Consider the following 24,078-nt stretch of genomic DNA (forward strand, 5'->3'; position numbering starts at 1 on the left):
CAACCTCATTAAAATTGTCGAACTACAAGCCTGTCACTATTTTTTTTAATTTTTTTGGTGCCCGCCTAGCGCCGCCTAGAATCCGCCTAGGCGCTAGGTGCTGCCCGGCCGCCCGACTAGCGCCTAGCGCCTACTGCAATCATGCTAAAAACACATAATTTTATAACTGAAAATTCCCATGTTTCGAATGTACAGAATTATATAGTAGAAAACCATAATTTTATACCTGAAAACACATAATCTTTTTTAAAAAATAAAAATCATTGTTTCGAATGTATAAAATTTTATACTTGAAAACACATAATTTTATAACAAAATCGTTTTGGAGGCGCATGGCAGTCGTATATCGTGGACCGCGGTGCATAATCGATTATGCACCGCGCGTCAAAACGGCACTGTTTCTGCAGTTAAAACGGAGTGACACTACAGTGTGTCTAAACCGACACTATCTCACGTATTATTTTTATATTATCAAATGAAACTGCAGTTATATCAAAATTATACTGTAGTTGTGGTGAAATGAAACAACAGTATATATAAAATGAAACTGAATAACATTTCACATATTTGAGTGTATATTGTACAATGAAGTTGTAATTATATTGAAATGATCGTGTAGTTGTGTTTTAATGAAATTATAGTGTATATAAAATTAAATTAAATAACATTTTCACATATTTGAGTGTATAAATATTAAATGAAACTGTAGTTATATCGAAATGAAACTATAGTTGTGTTGAACTGAAACTGCAGTGTATACAAAATGAAAATGAAGAACAGAGTTATTTTTTGCGAAGATTCTGTTTCTTTTCATTAAATAAAATGACGTCGTTTTGATGCGCGGTGCACAATATAATTTGCCGGCGCAGGGCGCACCTGATGCACGGTATAACGATTGTATAATTTGCCTTCAACTATGGCAAATTATGCCCTGGACCCGTGTCCACAATGAATTGTGGACACGGGCCCAAAACGACGTCGTTTTTATAAAAAACGCGTCATTTAGTTAAAAAAAAAAAAACGCGCGTGTTTTGCCGTTAACGGCGTTATTTTTTTTGGATTATGAATGTACAGTTATGCCGTTATGAATGTACAGTTATGCAATTATGAAATTATGAACACAAAGCTCTAACATTATGAACTTACAATTATGAACATTTATAGTGATAAAATTATGACCATGGAGCTTTAAAATTGTGAATATAGAGCTTCGAAGATTATGAATGTACAGTATGGAGTTATGAATGTACAGTTATGGAGTTATGAATGTACAGTTATGGAGTTATGAATGTACAGTTATAGAGTTATGAATGTACAGTTATTGATCAAATTATGAACAAATAGCTCTGACATTATGAACTTACAATTATGAACATATAGTGATAAAATTATGAACATAGAGCTCTAAAATTGTGAACATAGAGCTTCGAAAATTATGAATGTACAGTTATGGAGTTATGAATGTACAGTTATGGAGTTATGAATGTACAGTTATAGAGTTATGAATGTACAGTTATGGAGTTATGAATGTATAATTATTAACATATAATAATAAAATTATGAACATATACTCCTATAACGAAATAGTCTGAAATTTAAAAAAAAAAAAAAAAAAAAAAAAAAAAAAAGATAACAGTGCCGTTAGGCACTGTTACCCGTGTCCAGCTTGCAAGCTGTACACGCAATAGTTATGCTGTGCAACCGAATGTACCATGCGCATGGTGCATACGGTTCAAAACGACGTCGTTTTGACTAAAAACGCGCGTCCCATTTAAAAAAAAAAATCAGGTTCGATTCTCAGCAATAACATTATTGTGGATATATAGTTATGAAATTGTGGTTATATAGTTATGAAATTGTGGTTATATAGTTCATTCATCGTGGATATTTAGTTCAATCATATACTGTGGATATTTAGTTCATTCATTGTGGATTTTTACTTCATTCATTCATTGTGGATTTTTACTTCATTCATTCATTCATTGTGGATTTTTACTTCATTCATTCACTGTGGATATATAGTTATGAAATTGTGGATATATAGTTATGAAATTGTGGTTATATAGTTATGAAATTGTGGTTATATAGTTCATTCATTGTGGATATTTAGTTCAATCATATATTGTGGATATTTAGTTCATTCATTGTGGATTTTTACTTCATTCATTCATTCATTGTGGATTTTTACTTCATTCATTCATTCATTGTTGATTTTTACTTCATTCATTCACTGTGGATATATAGTTATGAAATTGTGGATATATAATTATGAAATTGTGGTCATATAGTTATTAATTTCTGGATATATAAAAATGCTATTGCCGGAAATCGAACCTGATTTTTTCTTTAAGTGAGACGCGCGTTTTTTTTAACCAAAACGGCGCCGTTTTGCAACCGTATGCACCTTGCAAGGTGCATTCGGTTGCACGGCATAATTTGCGATGTACACGGGTCCAGTGCATAACGATTGTTCAACTATATGTTGGGCTCAAAAAGGTGTTGATGGATCTTGACCATTCTTAGCAACTTCTTGGGCCTGATTTTAGAAAAGGTAAAGCTTTGTTGGATACTTATTCATATTCTAGACCCAAAACTCCCAGTCATAATCTTGCTGTCTTCTGTCTAATGCTCCGTAACCGTAATTAGTCTTATCTCACCCAATTGTAGTACAAACACAAGGGAAAACCATGAGTGGGAGTACACATGTACAATCTTGTACTTCTTCACTACTCATCTTGTGCATAGCCCATGTACTAACATAGGTACTGCACATTGTTACCCATTATCATCTTACTTATATATATACACTATTTGGAAGTCTGAAAACATACTCATTATCTATCTTTGATTTACAGAAAAATCTCACAGTTAAACTTTGGTGTTTTACGATTACTGAGTAAACGACACAATCAATTCGGTTGGCGTTGCCCTTACTCATTGTCTACTTTGATTTGAGGGAAGAGCATTTGAATACAGGTGGAATGGTTCAATAGGGTCGGCATGAGAGCACATGTGATTTTTTTTTTAAAAAAAAAATAATGCATCATGTGTTCTCAGGTCGCCCCTGTAGATCCATTTTCCATCATCCTATTCATCATACAGATTTGTACATATTTCATATTTTCTATATTATACTGATATTTGTATTTTGTAGATTGGGATTGTTCCAGTCGAATTTCGGTCAAACTCCATTCAAGAATAACTCTCACAAGGCGTTATTGCATACACCATGTTCTCTTTTAGTTGAACTATTTGTAATTTTTTTTAAATAATATTTGCGATTAAATTATTGCTGAACATTCTTGAAGATTACTCATAATAAATATTGAAGACCTATTGTCATTTTTTATTTTTCGAATATTATAATATTATCACGTTGGCCCTCAAGTTTATCTTTTGCTGACATCTTCGCCATTATAAAACTTAAAACTAATAAGATTTTCAAAAAAAATAAAAATTCGGATAACCATTTGTGCCATGCCTACAAAATTTGACTTTGACTCTTTAACATGACGCGTATACAATCTTCCCACCTTAAAACTTGCTTATCAACTTCCCCAAAATGTTGGGTCGATATAATATACGGAGTAAAATTTTCACATTAAAGCAAAAATGTCGCAAATTATTGTGTGAATTATGGTTCACATAATGTTGTGTCGATTATAATAAAAAAAATACATTTTTAATATATTAAAAGTACATTATTTATTTATTGAATGTACATTATTTGTATACGTAATATACAATTTTTAAAAGTACATTATTATTGTCGTAAAAATGTAGGCAAATTATATCGTGCACCAAGGGTCAAACATATTGTGCTCAGATGACATGTAGTGATCTCTCCCATGTGGGAGGTCATGAGATCGAGCTTCAGTGGAGGCGTTGTTGACTCTTTGTGCTTCATTAGGTTGAGAAAGTATGTTTGAACAAATACTACAATGTAATAGAGTCAGTAGCATTCAAAAAAAAAATATTGTGCACCAGGGTGCGCAATGCATTGTGCACCCTAGAAAGTTGACGCGATGGTGCGACGGGCACCGCTCCATCCGTCTAATCCCGTTACAGTTTTATTTTTGTGTGCTTATGTGTATTATGTTTTATATCGTGCACCAGGGCCCGCATTGCATTGTGCGCCCTGATGCAAAATGACGTCGTTTCAGTTTTGTTTTTTTTTGAAATTTCGTTATCCTGTCTGTGTTGGCGGTTAATTTTCTTTAAAAAAAAATCTAATGTTAAAAAATGTACATAATTTTATATTAGAATACACATAATTGTATACATGAATGTACATAATTGCGTAACAAAATACACATATTTTAAAAAAAAAAAAAGATAATACACATAATCTAACATAATACATAAACTTTAACATAATACACATAAACTCTTAACATAATACACATAAATTTCCTGTTTTGGATGCACATAATTGTAAAAAAAATGTACATAATTGTATAAACAAATACACATAATTGTATAAAAAAAATACACATAATTGTATAAACAAATACACATAATCACGTCAACTCCCTACATAACTTACCAAAACGACGTCGTTTTGAGAGGCGCGCGGCGCACAGTACTATGTGCGAGTTGTGTGCTGTAGTGCAGGTATAACGATTGATTATATGTGTATTCTACTATACAATTTTGAACAATTGAAAAATGTATACTAGTCTATTGTATATATTGGGCTTCAAGCTTTTATTTGGGCCTTGACTTTGATTACACAAGAAAAAGGTATTGATTTTTCTGGCAAATTATGCCATGGAAACGTGTTCACCGTGTATGGTGAACACAAGGCTAAACGACGTCGTTTTTAGGCAAAAAAAAAAATAAAAATTCCCGGATGTGGAGTTAACGGCGCGCGTTTGATCCAATTATGAATTTTCTGTTATGAGATTATGAATGTAATGAAAATTCATAATCTCATAACAGAAAATTCATAATCGCATAACAGAAAATTATAATCTCATAACTGAAAATTCATAATCTCATAACAGAAAATTCATAATCTTATAACAGAAAATTCATAATCTCATGGTTCCAAAGTGAATGTGTATGTAGGCATGGTTCCAAAGTGAATGTGCAGGCATGGATTCATAATTTATGAATGTCCGTGATTTCGGATGGGAATGTGTAGGCATGGTTCCAAAGTGAATGTGTAGGCATGAATTCATAATTTATGAATGTCCGAAATTATGAATGTAATGAAAATTCATAATCTCATAACAGAAAATTCATAATCGCATAACAGAAAATTTATAATCTCATAGCTGAAAATTCATAATCTTATAACAGAAAATTCATAATCTTATAACAGAAAATTCATAATCTCATGGTTCCAAAGTGAATGTGTAGGCATGGTTCCAAAGTGAATGTGCAGGCATGGATTCATAATTTATGAATGTCTGTGATTTCGGACGGGAATGTGTAGGCATGGTTCCAAAGTGAATGTGCAGGCATGAATTCATAATTTATGAATGTCCGAAATCTTTGTTCACCTCAAATTAAAGTGAAACCTCAAAATGTGAAAATGAAGAAGAAAAGTCACGCAATTAATTAAGAAAAAAAAAAAGATAACGGTGTACTAACACCGTTGGAACCGTGTTCACTATGAATGGTGAACACGGTTCCATGGCATAACGGGGCTTTTTCTTGGTAAAATGAAGCTTATCTACTTATGGGTGAATTTATGAATTCTTGCGGTCTTGCCCACAAAAAGGAAAATTTTGTTGCCCCAAGGACCCATACCCCGGACAGGGTAAATAATCGTGATTTAGTGGCCTATAATTTGATTTTTACTCATGAAAGGCAAAATTTTCGCACCCGTACATCTCGGCCGAATAGAATAGTAGAAGAGTAACATGTTGACTTAGGCACTTAGCTACATTAAGTGTAACTCCCATATTGCGGTGGTAAAAGACTAAAAGCTTCTTGCCCACAATCTACCGCTTAAAAACCAATTGTGTGTAGCTCCTATTCTACGGCGGTCAGGTTCAATCCTGAGTCCTTGCCTACAGTCTACCGCAGTACTAACCTAAGAACCAACCAACTGAGTTATCCATGTGGGCCGAATTTATCCATGTTTGAATCCCGGTGTGGGGTATTGATTCTTTGTGCTTCAGTAGGTTGAGAAAGCCTGTATGAACAGATACTACATTGTAATAGAATCAGTAGTACTCAAAAAAAGAAAATGAGAGTAACAAGTTCCGTGTTTTTGCTTTATTTGTTATTCTTGCATACATATGTAAATGGATGTATTCTTGTCTCTTGCACCAACCTATTTCTTTGGCATTTTAGTCATGCTCGGTTCAAAGCCCTTCTGTTGTGCCGTTGTAATTGGAGATGTTGTAAGGTGTACTACACTAAATGGAAGTTTAATTGATACTTTCATTTAAGCATGTTTTTTTTTTTTTTTTTTTTTTTTTTTTTTTTTGGTAGTAAGATGATTGATTTTGTAGAAATTAAAAATTGAGTAACAAATTTAAGAATGTTGTAATTCTGGCTATCAACTAGTTCAGTTCTCGCGTGATGTTTGCACGGTACTGCTTCGTGATTGTATGTATATGAGTATATAGAATAGATAAGTAAAAGGGAGATGAAGAACACAATGTATAGAACACAATTTCATAATACCATCTTTTCATTAAGTTTCACCCTCAATTTATATGGACTATTACAACATTTCACATACTTATCATAAACAAGATATTAAGTAGAAGGCAAATGAAGAGTCTCAAGATTAATGACCACTAATTGAAATATTTATAACACTCCCCCTTGGCCATTAAATAACTATACTCATGCCTCGTTAAAAACCTCGCTAGAAAACCCAGTGGGAAAAACTAGACGAGGAAAAGAGTACACGAAGTATATTAAACCATTGTGTTGCACCGGTTGCCTCATTAAAAACCTTAGCCTAAGAAAACCCAGTGGGAAAAAACTTAGCTAAGGAAAAGAGTACAACCATAAGTCTTCCGAGCATAATCTTCAAGATTTCAAAGGTCTTCAGGACTATCCACTCAAGTGCACCAACATCGATTGCCTCATTAAAAACCTTAGCCTAAGAAAACCCTGTGGGAAAAAACTTAGCTAAGGGAAAAAGAGTACAACCATATGCTTTTGGAGCATAATCTTCAGGATTTCAAAAGCCTTCTAGATTGTCTATTCCAGTGCAGTTAGGGGTTGTCGCTCCCCCTGAAGATAACAATTTTCTAAGTCCACGCATCCCAATTTTATGAACATATTACTCAAAAGTGGATGTAGGTAGAGACTTAGTGAACATATTTACAAGATTGTTCAGTGGGGAAAACATTCTCAACAAGAATTTTACAACTCTTCTAGAGTTCATGTGTGTAGAAGGACTTAGGTGCAACATGTTTTGTAAGGTTCCCCTTAACAAAACTATTACTTGCTTGTGCAACACAATCTTATTTGTCCTCATATGGGACATTGGGGGTAAAAATATAACATAACCAGTTTTGGACTTGGCATCATAGGGATCAAATAAAAGAACCAGTGCCCAAGTAGCCCATCAAAACCACATATGGGTTCTCACATAAATATCAAAAACTTTGTACCTCGAAAGTGCTGGAGGATCGGATATGTTAAATACCATTTCCAATTTTCATTGTAGGGGGAACACTAAATGTTGCTAGCAATTTCATCGCAAATTCAATATCAGGCCTGATGCGATTATGGAACTTCTAGTTCAATAATAGTGCTCCAATAACAACGAAGTAATGGACTTCTAGTCCCAAAATATCCTCATTAGCATCTTCGAGTCTAAATGGTCACTTATTCTACTACAAGAGATTATTGGACAACTGTTAGTGTAATAAGTAAATGATACTTATCTATATAAAACATCTTCAAGACATTTTTCAAATAGGCTAACTGGTGTATAAAACTTCTTCAAAGGAGAAGCTCGATCTTCAGGTCGAGACAATACTTGGGTTTCCAAGTCTTTTATTTCAAAACTCCGTCTTTCGGCATGAACTGATATCACCAAGCTCTCTATGTGCTTCAATGATATTTAAACCATCAATATCGACTATGATAATAAACAAATAACTCCATTAGAAATTCTTTAACGAACACATAATGGTACATATTTGCATATTCCTTCTTCGGGAGGAAAAATACACAGTCAACTCAATCATTCAATATGCATTCCTTCTTCAGGAGGAAAAACACTCAGTTAATAATATTCAATTCTTACAAAGACTTTTGTAATTTAATGATACACGTTGCGATTTTCACTTTCCACATTCCAAAAGTGTTGAATCCATCACGGATTTACAAATAAATATTAGCGTCTAATGACTAGTAAGTTTGCGGTCATGACACTCATCAACTGCATATATAAATTTATAATTCACTGCCAATGATGTTAATTAGCGGAACGTAATGCCATCTGTTATGGGAGAGAACATTTGATCAAAATCAATTTAGGATCTCTGCGTAAACCCTTAAGCTACCAGTCTCGCTTTATATCATACCACCAGATTATTTGTATTTCTCTTTTGTACAAACACCCATTTGTAACCTTCAGGGTTAACATTAAATGGTGTACATGTTATAAAGAGAATACAATTTTAGCGAGTTGAGCTGTATATGCCTTAATTGCTCCTTTATACATAAAAAAATACCAAGGCACAACTGGTGCCTAGCTCTAGATCCAGATTCTCATATAATGAGAGCAATTTGTAAAGGCAATTCTGTTGTCGACAACTATAACATTTTTCATAAATTCCTCCCATATATATAAAATAAATGGCAATTTCTAATTCAACCAGACTCTAGCCATTTCTCAAAGATATTTTTATCTGGTCGTTCCGCATCCCCAGTATTATGATTTTGGGTGCACCTATAATTTTACTGGGGTTTTTCGCCTTCTGGACGAATGTCTTCTGGATGAATATCTGCAGGACATACTTCTTTAAGCGATTTCAAGTGTGACAAAATTTTCTAATAGCTTTAGCTTTCCGCGAAGTCTTTTATACCAACATGTCTCCACACTTCTAGCGTCAAGGAGCATTGGTAAATACATACGGTCCAAGTTCGGGAAGATACATGGGACCTAGTCACTCCTTTTATCAGTATATATATTGGCAGATTAGTTATCTTCTGAACTTCCAGTTCCGTTTACTTCTTATGAACTTCTAGTTCAGTCTACCTAGTACGTGGATTAAAATATTGAAGATCAAACATCCATAGAATTTCTCGACATTCTATTAAATTTGAGATCTTATCTCCCCCTAATGCCGTGAAATGATCTTCATAAACTGTGCAGTCAGCGTACCTATTTATATATTGGTACATATCATGGGCTCTAATGATTTAAATAATAGACGGAGGCTTATAATCAACATATACATGCCCACAAAAGGTATGCTATGGTGGTGATATAGGAAAAAGACTGCACACTATGAATAAAACGCAGATGGGAAATGTTTGGTTTTATACCACGTACTAGGTTCTAGGGGGAATAATTATGATATGCAGTAGGTCAGACCATAATAGCATATAAAACTGATGTCCCCAACAAGAAAATCTGAATTTCAGAATTTTCTGGGAAAAAATGGTAACACATTTTGGCACAAAATTTTGCAGATATGTAGTTCATCAAGTCAAGAACGTACACAAAAATTTTCATGCCAATCCAAGGTCTAAAAGTATTTTTCCCGAAATTTTTCCCAACATTGCTCCAGGTAGAAAAATAATTGACAGCACATTGCCAAAACTTTAATTTTTCTGGAATCACCAAAGCATATTTTTAACAAAATCTTTTTACAGACATCAAATACCATGAGTCTAGGTTTTCCAGATAAAAAAATTCCATGTCAAAAGGAGTTCAAGAAGTATTTTCACCAATTTAATTTTCAAACTGCGCCGGTCAGAATTTCCAGGCAGTGATTACTATGTGTATAAAAAAAAATCACAACTTGTTTGCTTCAGACAAACCAACATGATGTGAGTCAATTTTGACTTTCGGAGAGTAGCATATAGCATTAGAAATAGAAGTTGCAAACTTCATTCATAAGTTATTAGTCACTTTAAAGATCAATCCACATTCATGGTCTTCCAAACCTTATTAAAAAAAATAGCCCAATAATGACCAAACACTTAGCATAATTTTGTCATGTACTACTACTGGAGTACAATATGACCATCATAGATGACAATGAGACCCGCGTACACCAAATATCCTTCAGGGATTGACTTAGGGTCTATAAATCCTTTTAGATCAAATTTCTATAATCAATGGCTTGGGGCAAGATAGCGGGTGACTGATAAAATTAATGCTCTTGATTTACCTTCTAGGTAAAACTATATTAAAACTTAGACACTATCATTTTGTTTAAATACTTAGATTTAAGATTTATTCTAATGCCCAAGACTGATGTGAAATAATTTCCATAGCAAATTAGCACCATAAATTAACTTTTAAAACAATACAAAATCAATTTTACATTGGGGAAACCACCCTAGTGCTGTTATTTCTAATTTGTGCTATGACTTGTTGCCTTCTGGGCAATGCTATGTTCAAGATTTAAGATATGGCCTATATCAAATAATTGGTATCATCAAAGGCAAACCGATAAATGCTCTTTAGTGATTACTCATTTTGAACAATCTGTGATACAATTATCAAAAAAAATAACCACTCTTATTTTAATCATGCCACCAAGAAAATTTTAATCTCCAATTTACTTGCACATCAACCTGTCACAGAAATATATGCTGCATGCATAAATTACATAATATTGCATTCACTTGCATACATGATTAAGATAGTGGATGTCATTCAAACTCCAAAGTTACAGAACATACGTGTATTGCACAAAAACAAAGATTGAAAATTCATATTCCAAACTTTGCATACATATATACAAATGACTCACGCACATATGCAATTTTATATCTATTAATGCAGCATATATAGTAATCGTGCTGATAACATGTTGTAATTCTGCCTATCAACTAGCTCAGTTCTCGCGTGATGTTTGCACGGTACTGCTTCGTGATTGTATGTATATGAGTATATAGAATAGATAAGTAAAAGGGAGATGAATAACACAATTTCATAAGACCATCTTTTCATTAAGCCTTCACCCTCAATTTATAGGGACTATTACAACCTTTCACATACTTATCATAAACAAGATATTAAGTAGAAGACAAATGAAGAGTCTCAAGATTAATGGCCACTAATTGAAATATTTATAACAAAGAAATAGTAATAATTGATACATTTGTTGAATATAGGGATCGAATAAAACCGATAATTTTTTATTTATTAGAGTATTTATTAGAGGGTAATACTTTAACTATTTCCAACTTCCAAGTAATGTACGTTGTCAAAATTTCAAATCTAAATTCAGTACCGTTAGATAGTTTGTTTGTGAAGGTAATAAAGGGTAAGACTTTAACTTTTCTTAATGGATGAGTTCCATATCAAAATATCGTAAACTAGGTCATCATTGGCGATGACGGATCGGAGATATATATGAGAACACAGAATAGGGAAGAATATAATGTTTGGTGGATTGAAGAATTGTATTTTAGGAAAGGTAAAACTTTTGGATAGTGCCATAGTGGGTACTTGTTCATATTCTTGACCCAGAACTCCAGAAGGAATATTACCCAGTCATAATCTTACTGTCTATCTCACCCAATTGTAGTTGATTTTCAAAAAAAAAAAATCACCCAATTGTAGTACAAACAGAAGGGATATCATGAGAGGGAGTACACATGTACAATCTTGTACTTCTTCACGAATCACAACCCACGTTGTACATAGCCTATGTACTAACATGGTACTGCACATTGTTACCCATTATCCTTTTGCCTGTCTTGTATTTTTATATATATATATACTAGACGGAGAGTCTGGAATCATATTCAATTCATTGTAAGTTTAGAATCGAATTCAAATTTGTAACTTTGTCGTTGATTAAATCAATCAACTTAATCAACTCGATCGAGGTTGTCTGTTATCATTGTCTACCGTGATTTGAGAAAAAGCATTTGATTAAAGGTGGAATGGTTCAACAGGGTTGGCATGAGAACACATGTAGTTTTCTTATAAATAATGCATCATGTGTTCTCAGGTCGCCCCTGTAGATCTATTTTCACCATCTTATCCAGGTTTGTCTATATTCTATTTTTTTTTTATTAATATTTGTATTTTGTAGATTGAGATTGATTCGGATCGAGTCTTGGTCAGACTCCATTCAAGAGTGATTCTCACAAGGCATTGCTGCATACGTGCACCATGTTCTCTTTTAGTTGAACTATTTGTTATTCTTTTATATAAAATAATTCACGATTGAATTATTGCTGAACTTTCTATAAGATTATTACTAATAATAACATTTTGAAGACTTATTGTCATTTTTTTTATTTTCTGAATATAATAATATTACTATATTTGATCCACGAGTTTATTTTTTAGTGTTATCTTCACCATTATAAAATTAATAAGATTCGACTCACCATTCGTGCCATGCCTACAAAATTTGGCTTTGACTCTTTAGCACAATACATATACAATTCTCCCACATTATAGCTTGCTTATCAACTTCCCCGCAATGTTGGGTCGACATTATATAAAATTTTCACATTAATACAAAAATGTATATTGGGCTTTCAAGCTTTTATTTGGGAAATTGGGCCTTGACTTTGATTACATAGCTTGGGCTTTCTTGCTTTTATTTGGGCAATTGGGCCTCGACTTTGATTACATAGCCGGAGAACCAATCGTTATACCCTACATCACGGCGCACATAGTACTGTGAGCCGCGCGCCTCCCAAAACGACGTTGTTTTGGGAGGCGCGGAAGGAAGTTGCTGTGATTATATATATTTGTTCATACAATTATGTATATTTGTTTATACAATTATGTATATTTTTTATACAATTCTGTACATTCTTTTTATACAATTATGTACATCCGAATTAGTGAATTTTTGTGTATTATGTTAAGAGTTGATGTGTATTATGTTAAAAGATTATGTTTATTATGTATTATGTTAGATTATGTGTATTATCTTTTAAAAAAGAGTATGTATATTTTGTTATATAATTATGTACATTCATGTATACAATTATGTGTATTCTAGTATAACATTATGTACATTTTTTAACATGAGGTTTTTTTTTAAAGAAAAATTAACTACCAATCACTGGGGTGGAAAATTTCAAAAAAAAAAAAAAACATAAATTGAAACAACGTCGTTTTGCATCTGGGCGCACAATGCAACGCGCGCCGTGGTGTAGGATATAAATTGCCGAGGATCGTTATGCCGTGCATCTGTATGCACCATGGTGCATACGGATGTAAAAACGACGTCGTTTTGACGTTTAATTTAAAAAAAATAAATAAATCAGATTGTATAACTACACATTCATAATTTCATCACATCCATAATTTCATAACTATACATCCAGAATTACATAACTACATATCCATAATTTCATAACTATAAGTCCAAAATTGCATAACTACACATCCATAACTTCATAACTATACATCCATAACTTCATAACTATAAATCCATAATTGCATAACTACACATCCATAACTTCATAACTACACATCCAGAATTGCATAACTATACATCCAAAATTTCATAACTAAAATTTCAGAATAAATGAACTAAAAAATGAATAACATAATGTTGTTGCTGAGAATCGAAATTGATTTTTTTTTTTTTAAGTAGGACACGCGTTTTGATGCAAAACGACGTCGTTTTTGCATCCGTATGCACCATGCACGGTGCATACGGATGCACATCATAATTTGCCGAGAACCGAGAACAATCTTTAATGGAATCGTTATATCGTGCACCAGGGCACACAATGCCCAAAACAATGTCGTTTTGTTAAGTTGTGTGGGGAGTTGACGCGACGGAATTTATGTGTATTCTGTTATATAATTATATACATTCTATTATACAATTATGTAATTCAAAATAGAGGATATTTTTTAAGTGTTAAGAGTTTATGTGTATTATACTATTATGCATTATGTTAGATTATGTGTATTATCCTTTAAAAAAAGATTATGTGTAGTCTGTTATACAATTAAACATGATAAATTTTTTTTAAGAAATTAATAGCAGACACGGAAAACAGAATTTCCAGAAAAAATGAGTACAAAACGACGTCGTTTTGGGCCAGGACGCACAATACATTTTGTGCCCTGGTGCATGATATAAATTGCCTCTTTAATGGTGCCATGGACATTGAATTACACCTATCATTATTACATAGACCATGATCCATACAGTTGTGTGAATCAATATATTTTTAATATATTAAAAATACATTATTTATATGTGTAAAATACATTATTTAATTACTAAAAGTACATTATTTTATATTCAATCAAACAGTGTACATTCAATATACAAATAATGTATCTTTAATATAATAAAAATATATTTTATATTCATAGACACCTACATAGACTAGGGTGAACACATTAATTTGCCAAAACTACAGACCACTGCTACTGGATAAGAAGAATATCCGATTTGTTGTCTTCATCGTATCCACAATTTTATTTTATTTATTTATTTATTTTTTTGTTTTTGTGGGTTAAAATCTTGAAATTCCATTTTATTCGACCTCTCGTTCTCTCCCTCTCTGCAACCAAAGAAACTGACTCTATTATACATGTCTTCAGTATGTTCATCGTTCAATTTCCGGGTAATGGTGGCTCTTCAACCCAATTGGAAGCACATTAACAAGAATTTGTGTTACTGGGCATTGTCGCATTCCAGGAGAAAGCTTGGGTTCTCTTCTTTTAGCCATGAAGAAGATTCTCCCTCGCCCACCAAACAAACCCAGGTAATTCTGCAAGGGTTTTAGTTCAGTTAAAGATCTTTAATGGCATTCTTGGACAATGTGATTGTAAAGGTTGAATCTTTAAGGTTGTTTCTGACAGACTACTGGCTATGATCCTTCAGAAGAGCTCTTTGGACTGGCATCTGATTTGCACCCAAGGTATTTGATTTTCAGTCTTTCTTGATAAAATGAAGCTTATCAAGTTATGGGTGAATTTATGAATTCTTGCCCACAAAAGGGAAATTCTGTAGCCCCAAGGCCCCACACCCCGGACAAGGTAAATGACCGTGACTTAGCAGCCTATAGTCTGATTTTTACCCACGAAAGGTGAAATTCTCGTGTCCCTACATCCCAATTTGATATAGTAGTGGAGTAAATTACGGTGACATAACTGTTGGGAGTTCACTAATCACTACATTGGATGTAAGGCGGTAAGGGCTCGTGTTTTTGCCCATAATCTACCACCTAAGAATCAACTGGGTATAATTCCCGCAATCTGCCACCCAGAACCAATTGTGTGAAACTCCCACACTGTGGCGGTTAGGGTCAATATTTACCGCCAAGAACCAACTGAGCTGTCCATGTGGGCTGAATTTATGAACTCTGGTGTTAAGTAAAGATGCCAAAGATTATATTGAAAATTTGAAATCAGGGTCCTTCTAAATCTTAGGTTTTTAGTTCTATAGTCTTTGCTATTGGTTGACTGTCACCCCTAATGAACATTATTCACAAATGTGATGCCCAATTATTTCAGAAGTTACAGACATTAGTTTGATGGTGTTGAAGGTTTAGTTCAGGTTCAATGACATTAGTTTTTAAAAAAAAAAAAAAATCTTTCAGAGAAGTTGTTTCTGGTGCTTCAAAACCGAGATCGTGGTTTGGCCCGAATGGACAGTATATCAGAGAATTGCCTTGCCCAAGCTGCAGAGGAAGGGGTTATACTCCATGTACCGAATGTGGAATCGAGAGATCTCGGCTGGACTGTTCTCTATGTACTGGAAAGGTAGTGATAAAAGTATATTTTTGATCTTTGGCATTGGATATTTCATATATATGCTCATCGTAAGCAAATTTTCAGTTGGATTTATGGCCTTTGAGCCTCGTGATTAATTTAGGGGCTCCCATTTATCTTAGGGTATAATAACTTGCCATCAGTGCTTGGGGGATTGCGTTATTTGGGAAGAGTCTATTGATGAACGACCATGGGAGAAAGCTCAATCTATGTAAGTCAATCCCGCTTAAACTATAACTAGATTGCAGAATTTGTGTATTATATGGATCAAGAAAGATGAGTTTATCTATGAATGCATAGTTTCCCACGAGCCTTTTTGCAGATCGCCGTTTAAAATGAAGGAGGACGACGAGGTAGATGATTTAGATATAAAGCTAGACGCGAAGAGGAAAACCAAGCGTGTATACCAATCTCCGAGGCCAGAAGTTACTTTGAAGATCAGCAGATCATTAAAAGTTCGTCAACTTTTTCCCTCTTACATTCATTTTCCCTTGTATCAGTGAGGTTTCTGGTTCGTTTTCGTTCCATGATATATATATATTCTACATTTCTACATTGCGGGATTGTTTGAATTGCTATTGGCCGTTTCAGTTTCAGACTTTACGATCTTGTGGTTCATTGGCTGTTAATATCTAATTTATGATAGATCGAGCCAAAACTGGATGATTGCAGAGCCTGAATGCCAAAACTGGACTGTTTAGTAAGAGGATGAAAATTATCCATGGCGATCCCACGCTTCATGCGCAGAGAGTGGCTGCTATTAAGGTTTGGTGATCAATGTCTGAACTGTCTCGAGCTAATGAATCGTACCTTAGGGGTTGTGTTTGAAGAACTGTTGTCTATGCAGAAGGCCAAAGGAACAGCTGCTGCTAGGAAACGTGCTTCGGACGCTATGAAAAACTACTTTCGAGATCCAGAAAACCGTCGCAAGAGAAGTCTCTCCATGAAAGGTCCGTTTCTTCTTCTTCTTCTTCTTCTCCTTCTCCTTCACGGTTATAACCAAAACATCGTTGTTTGTTGTTGTTGAGACTCCACATTGAAAAATAAGAGAAAAACGTACGGGTTTCTAAGGCCATGGGTTGGACTAGTTAATTGATTAGATTCAGTGTTTTAGTGTGGTTTGACCCATGGTATCAGAGCTTGTTCGGTCCACTTTGTGTTCACCCGGTGTGTCATCTCATTCCTATACAGGAGTGAGATTCTTCTGCAGAAACTGCGGGAAAGAAGGGCATAGGAGCAACTACTGTCCGGATATTAAGTACCTGGACAGACGTTTCAGGTGTCGTGTATGTGGGGAAAAGGGACATAACAGACGAACTTGCCCAAAGTCGAAACTAAGCATACCTAAGGGAAAGGTGAAAAAGAATCTCCATTGCACAATATGTGGAGAAAGAGGGCATAACAGAAGGACATGCCCCGAGAAAACTGACCTAGACTCGTCTGGATCGGCCACGAGCATCAGCTCTGCTGCCTCGACTAAAAAACCGTATACCTGCAGCTTGTGTGTAACCAAAGGGCACAATAGCAGAACATGTCCCGAAAGAAGCGAATACGTGGAAAAGGGACATAACAACAGACGAAGAACGCCCCCGAAGCCTAGGAGAACTATGATAAAGAATCTTCATTGCCGAATATGTGGAGAAGAAGGGCATAATAGAAGGACCTGCCCCGAGAACAACACTTCTACTGGCAACTAAGAGAGTAACAAGTTTTATGTATTTGCTTTATTTGTTATTCTTGCATGCATATGTAAATGATGTATTCTTTTCTCTTGCACCAACCTATTTCTTTGGCATTTTAGTCGTCTTCTGAAACGATTGCTCGGTTCAAAGCCTGTCTACTTTGCCGTTGTAATTGGAGATGTGGTAAGGTGTACTACGCTATGTGGGAGTTCAATCGATACACTAATTTTATTTAAGCGTGAGTTCTTTTTTGTTGTGTAGCAAGATGATTGATTTTGGAGAAATTAAAAGTTGAGTAACAAATTTAAGATAGTAATATTGATAAATTTGTTGTAGTGATGGGGGATAGAATAAAATTGACAATTTTTTTTTTTTTTTTTTTAAACTTTAGTAAAGAGCATTTGTTTGCAGAAATATGTAGCTTGTAAAGTACAACAATTATAATTGTTATTTATATTGTATTAATGCGTTGAAGCTTTAAAATAATTAGATAAATTCTCTGAAAATCAATGTCAAAGTGTGCGTCTGTAGCTCAGTGGATAGAGCGTCTGTTTCCTAAGCAGAAAGTCGTAGGTTCGACCCCTACCTGACGCGTGTTTTAAGGTTTTGGCTCAATCCAACATTATACGGAGTAGTTGTTTAGATTTTATCCAACATTACACGCGGTTTAAGGGATTAGTATTAATTTGTTAAAATAGTTAGGTCTTTGATTAATTAGATTAAAAAATTATTTTAAATAGTTTTTTAATTAGTTTTTTGAGAAAGTATTGTGTATATAATTCGCTAACATTTAATTTATCAAAATACTTTTCTACAATCAGCTAATGCTATCAACTATTTAGTTTTTCAATTAGCTTTTCGAGAAAGTATTTTGTATGCAATAAGCTAACAGCTAATTTACTAAACACTTTTCGACAATCAGTTAATGTTATCAACTAATCAAACCCACTAATTCAATCAGATAAGAACCATTTACCAATCACCCCAAAAATATTTCATTTTTACAATAAATATAGGCTCTTGCCGTAAATTCGAGCATATATTGCATGACGCATAAAAATATTGAGTTTTCATTCTTCCTATATCAGTATTTCTCTTGTTGTAAATTTGAAAATACCCATTAGTTGGATTTGAAGCAAAAGTAATACTTTTCAATTCATTTATCCCAATTCCCAATAAACCAGTGTCTGGAAATACAAGTAAATCACTAGCTATCCACTTTCTAAATTCCTATTGGTCTCCAACATGCATTATTATCTATTTTTACAACACAATCTATGCTTCATTGTTTACGCCAGTAAATATTATTTTCATTTTAATCAAGGAAAATTGTAATTTATGCATCACCATAATATGCCAATTATCAATGTCACCCCTGAATTATTAATAGTATAAATGTTGACCCTCAATTTTTAAAACGGTACATATATTGCCCCTCTTGTACTGTACGGGAGAAAAATTGAGGGACAACATTTACACTACGGGAGGGGCAATATATGTACCATTTTAAAAATTGAAGGGCAACATTTACACCACTAATAATTCATGAGTGACATTGATAATTGACATATTATGGAAGAACATAAATTACAATTTTCCCTTTAATTTTAATCATTAACAAAATCTCAATGCAACTGGAATTTTAATTTCCAACACTTATATCCAAGTAAAGCAACAATATCATTCATTATCGTGATTGAAGCGATGTTAACATCATATGACAACTCAATCGTTCCAAAAACCTCAACATATATCCATATCAAACCAAAACAAATATTGATTGTAAGTTTCATAAAGTAACTTTTAACCCGCCAATAGTACCTATCTTTTAAATAACAATCATCGCTCTGAATTGCCAGACAAGATGTAATTGAATTAGTCTCTGTTAATCACCACAAACTTGGCAATAAACCATTGTGATTTGGTGAACGTTTCTCCCACCCTCACGTTGAGCACAAATTTAATTTCTAATAACATGACAACCTTCCAAGTCATGGTGTTAGAAATCCCAAATCCAAATTCATTATTAAAGCACAAATACATCGTTAGGTAGTCTAAGGGACAATAATAGAGGGTTCCATATCAAAACATCGTAAATAAGGTAATCAACACCATCAAGTTCAAACATATCATTCATGCTTGAAATCAAACATAATATACTTTGACAACACTTAACGCCATCACAGAAAGTGTAATACGGAGTACTTTTTTAGAAAAAATGTAATACTTTAAAGGTTGAACAATTATTTATGAGAAAAAATGTAATCTGTGATAAATTGATTGATTGTTACTTATGACTTATGAGAAAAATGTAATGGTTATGACTTATGAGAAAACTGTAATGGTTATGACTTATGAGCAAAAATGTGATCACTCTAATGAAAAATAATGTAAATCAAAATGTAATATTAGGAGTTGAAGAGTTACTTATGAGAAAAGTTATAATACCTATATGATGGAAAGCGTAATACTTATAAAAAATCAGACCAATTTCACAGAAGAGGATCCGTGAAACGATCTCATTATAGAACCTCTTATAGAACCTCTTTCTTTCTTGAGTTACCAAATCAATAGATATGAAGTCTCGTGCATCTCTTTCAACAAATTAAACACCGGATCATGAACATTATGCAATGAGATTAAACGGATTATAAGAAATAAAGACTAATATTTGTGTACCTTAGCTTGTGCAATGGAATTATGTACCTAGACAACTAACATCAATTATGTACCTTATAATTTAATTTGTAACTTATAATTATGGAGTGATAATTATAAGTTAGAGTCAAATCTTCACTTACGAGTATGCTTTTATGGTGTTGTTCCACATTCGTGTTACACAGAGGCCCTGGACTCATTCTTTCTGACTGAGTTATCGTATGACATATTTGATGCAATTTAGAAACTAACTTTAATGTTAGCTAGGTAGTATAGATCGAACCAAGACTATGTGGTCTAATGGTACCCGGGTTGGACTTCCATTTGGAAGGTTACGAGTTCGAGTCTCAGTGGAGGCGTTATTGGTTTTTTGTATTTTAGTAGGTTGAGAAAGTATATAAACAGATACTACAATGTAATAGGGCAGTAACATTCAAAAAAAAAAAAGGTAGTATATATCGAGAAGTTGATGTCATTTATGAAATATTTAAAAATAAAGTGAATAAACATATGATCTCCAAGAATGCAAAAGCACACTTCAAGGGAATATAATTCATAATTTTTATTTAAAAAAAAAAAAGACATAATCATAGGACTAATAAATCACACCAACCTTGATGAAATCACAAATCATAGTTCAAGAATGCCATTTTTATAAAGTATAGAAAAAAGTATCATAGATCTTATTTCATTATCTCATAACTCCACACACAAGGTTGTGTGTGAAAATAAAGAGGGAATTAAGTAAATAATATAAAATTATTTCATTCTTACAGTAAATGTAGACTCTCGCTGTAAACTCGAGCATATATTCTCTTGCGCATAAAAATACTTTGTTTCCATTCTTCTGCTATATTAGTATTTCTTTCATTGTAAACTTGAATATACCCAGCAGCTTGATCTGAAGTCATGGTAATACATTTCCTTTCTTTACTTATAGAGAACATCTTCCTTTCTTGAGTAACCAAATCAATAGATATGAAGTATGGCACATCCATTTCATCCGAAAACGGATCCCAAGCAATTGTACTGTCTAGAAATACGAGCAATTCAGTGCCCGCATTCCAAATTCCTATTGGTCTCCAACATTCATTATTATCTGCGTTTACAACACAATCTACAATTGTTTGTTTACGCCAATAAGTGTTGTTGTCATTTTCAATCATTAACCAAATCCCAATGCAACTGAAATCCCCCACACTTGGATATCCAAGTAAAGCAATAGTCTCATCCATTATTGTGACTGAAGCAATGGTAACATCTGATGGAAACTCAATCGTCCCAAAAACCTTATCATCCATGTCAAACCAAAGCAAATATTGCCCATTAAAGTAACTTTTTTCCGACCAATAATACCTCCCTTTTAAATAAAAGCCATCCCCTTGAATTTCTCTATCCAGAAAAGATGTAACCAAATTAATCGGTCTCAAACTCCATGAATCACCATGAACTTGGCTATAAACCATTGTTGTTTGGTGAACAATCTTTCTCCCATCATCACATAAAGAACAAATTTCTAATCGCATGACAACCTTCCAAATCATATTGTTAGAAATCCCAAATCCAAATGCGTTAAGCGCATATGCAGGATAAGATAGTTTGTAAGGGACGGTAATTGGGGGTAAGGCTTTAATTTTCCTAATGAATGGATTCCATATCAAAATATCATAAATAAGATTATCACCCGCATCAAGGTTAAGCACATCTTTCCTGGTCAAAATCAGGCATAACATACCTTCACAACTCTTAACCCAACGTTGTGCTTTTGGCCTTACTGGGATGTCTAAGTATATGCATTCAATCTCATTTCCCTCAGATTCTTTGTAAAGCAAATAATATTCTCTAACATTCCAACCAGTCTCTAAAAGAACATAATCTGTTTTTGCTTTGCTAATTCCATAGTGTTTGTCCAGAAAATGGCGATCACTTGTTATCAAATCATAGAAAAATTTACAAACACACTTAAATTGCATAAGAGACTTTACCGATAATCTCGCTAAAATATCAACCACCAGATCTTTTGGCAATTTGCAATTTTCCATTTTCCAGCGGAGATGGAGTTGCAAAGATCGAACAATTCAATGCAATAGGGGAAGGATGTTCCTTCAACCGTCAATAAACACAACTCGATCTGCAGCAACTTCAACGGCAACAACCTCGTATTGGCGATCTGAGATCTGAGAATGAATATAATGTTTGGTGGATTTTAGACTTGTATTTGAGTGTGTGTACGTATGTATATATAGCATTTTTTTTGGTCATATGAGGTGTCGCCCTAAATGCAGTCGTTATATCGTGCAATGTGCGTCTGTCCAAAATGATGTCGTTTTGGTATATTGTCAAAAAAAATCATATGTTTTGAATGTACAGAATACACATAATCTAACATAAAATATAATACACATAAACTCATAACACAATACACATAAATTTTTAATTGAATACACATAATGGGATTTGGCCCGTTTGAACGGACGGAGTGGTGTCCGTTACGTCAATCCCGGTCAACAGCAATTGAAACGACGACGTTTTGTGCATGGGTGCACATTGCTCTGTGCACCGTGGTGCACGATATAAATTGCTGCCTAATTGTAGGAGGCTCATATCATACTCAGACTAATCCACATTTGCACCGGGTCGACCCAAGGAGCAAAGTACTGGTCAGTATGGATTTTTAATATAGTAAAATTATATTTTTAGTTTAATATACTGAATGTATATGTTAATTTTTTCAAGGTACATTATTTAATTTGAGTATAAAAATTCTTTATTTAGTATACTACCAAATAATAAACTTTCAGTATATTGCTAATGAACATTTATTCATGGTCCACGTGGAACATAGTCTACAATATAGAATTGGGTTAAGTTTATGGATGGGTGTTGGTTCAATTTGGGTGATTCTTTAATTTTAGGTCAAGAATCTTGAACATATTTGGTTCAAGTAAAATTATTTTAATTTTATTTCGGGTTGGTTTAGTTTTATCAGAATTTTAATTTATAAATTTGAGGAAGAGTTTATGAAAAATTTACCCTGAAGTATATGAAAACGGCAGTCGGAGATAAATTTTTGACCAGCTGAAGTTAAATTATGATGTCTCTCTTTGTCCTTAGTATTTTTTTTTTACTTATTTTTAATTTTTTTTTTGTTAATAGTACTTTTAGTGTAGTTTTCAAATATATAAATTTTGTATATTAATACTAAATGTAATATTATGAAAATTAAATTAAAAATAATTTTAGTCAAGTCTTGTTAATCGAACCAGACACATAAAATGAGACGGATGGAGTAAAAAATTCGAAAAAAAAAAAAAAAAAAAACAACTCTAAGTAATATAATTGATCATCGGAGAAATTTATCTAGAAATCAACCGGAGAAGTGAGAATCAACTCAAATCCGAGAGTCTTTTACTGAGAGCTCTTTCTAGTCCAAGTGCATTCTTGGTTACATGTATGAGTGTTACAAATAACTTAAAAGCTTTGTTTGGTAAAACATAAGGAATTTAAAATAGTATTATATTATCTCATTTTTTATCTTATCTTACTCTATATAATTTTACTCGATCTATATAATAACAAAAAAAATTTACCACATCAATTTCCCGCCCACAAAAAAAAAGGCATCGTTTTGAATGCCAAAATTTTTTGTTACCATTTTTAATGCCGAATTATCTGATGTAAGTAAATGTTAATATCATTTGCTTTTGAAATTCTTTAGTTATCCAATGTACACTCAATAACCATTCTAGATAATTGAAATGCTTATATTAATTGCTTTGTAGGACTTCCCGTATTCCAATGTATATCCTAGATGTTTTTGGCAAACAATTGAAATGCTTATATTAATTGCTTTGTATATCCTAT

General features: G+C 33.4%; 2 protein-coding genes, 1 long non-coding RNA gene and 1 other non-coding gene across 5 annotated transcripts; 3 read left to right on the forward strand and 1 right to left on the reverse strand.

The window, feature by feature from the left end:
• Positions 1-2,601: 2,601 nt before the first annotated feature.
• Positions 2,602-12,405, forward strand: LOC109166375. Its single transcript, XR_002051645.1, has 2 exons — positions 2,602-2,762; positions 12,207-12,405. It is a non-coding gene; the product is annotated as an uncharacterized LOC109166375 (long non-coding RNA).
• A 2,132-nt stretch (positions 12,406-14,537) lies between these two features.
• On the forward strand, positions 14,538-17,794 carry LOC109166374. 2 transcript variants are annotated; one of them, XM_019315350.1, is made up of 8 exons: positions 14,538-14,865; positions 14,963-15,021; positions 15,703-15,865; positions 15,997-16,085; positions 16,197-16,329; positions 16,547-16,639; positions 16,725-16,824; positions 17,066-17,794. In XM_019315350.1, the coding sequence occupies exons 1-8, from the start codon at positions 14,692-14,694 to the stop codon at positions 17,569-17,571; spliced, it is 1,317 nt and encodes a 438-aa protein (XP_019170895.1). In that variant the 5' UTR covers positions 14,538-14,691; the 3' UTR covers positions 17,572-17,794. The 2 variants fall into 2 exon arrangements, with proteins under 2 accessions (XP_019170895.1, XP_019170894.1); XM_019315349.1 differs by having other exon boundaries at positions 14,539-14,865; positions 16,722-16,824.
• A 283-nt stretch (positions 17,795-18,077) lies between these two features.
• Positions 18,078-18,150, forward strand: TRNAR-CCU. The gene has a single exon. It is a non-coding gene; the product is annotated as a tRNA-Arg (tRNA).
• A 2,834-nt stretch (positions 18,151-20,984) lies between these two features.
• Positions 20,985-22,256, reverse strand: LOC109166128 (putative F-box protein At3g10430). Its single transcript, XM_019315014.1, has one exon. It carries the CDS (start codon positions 22,254-22,256, stop codon positions 20,985-20,987), a length of 1,272 nt encoding a protein of 423 aa, XP_019170559.1.
• Between the last annotated feature and the right edge of the window lie 1,822 nt (positions 22,257-24,078).

Source organism: Ipomoea nil, unplaced genomic scaffold (assembly GCF_001879475.1).
Source record: "Ipomoea nil cultivar Tokyo-kokei standard unplaced genomic scaffold, Asagao_1.1 scaffold3087, whole genome shotgun sequence".
Taxonomy (NCBI): Eukaryota; Viridiplantae; Streptophyta; class Magnoliopsida; order Solanales; family Convolvulaceae; genus Ipomoea; species Ipomoea nil.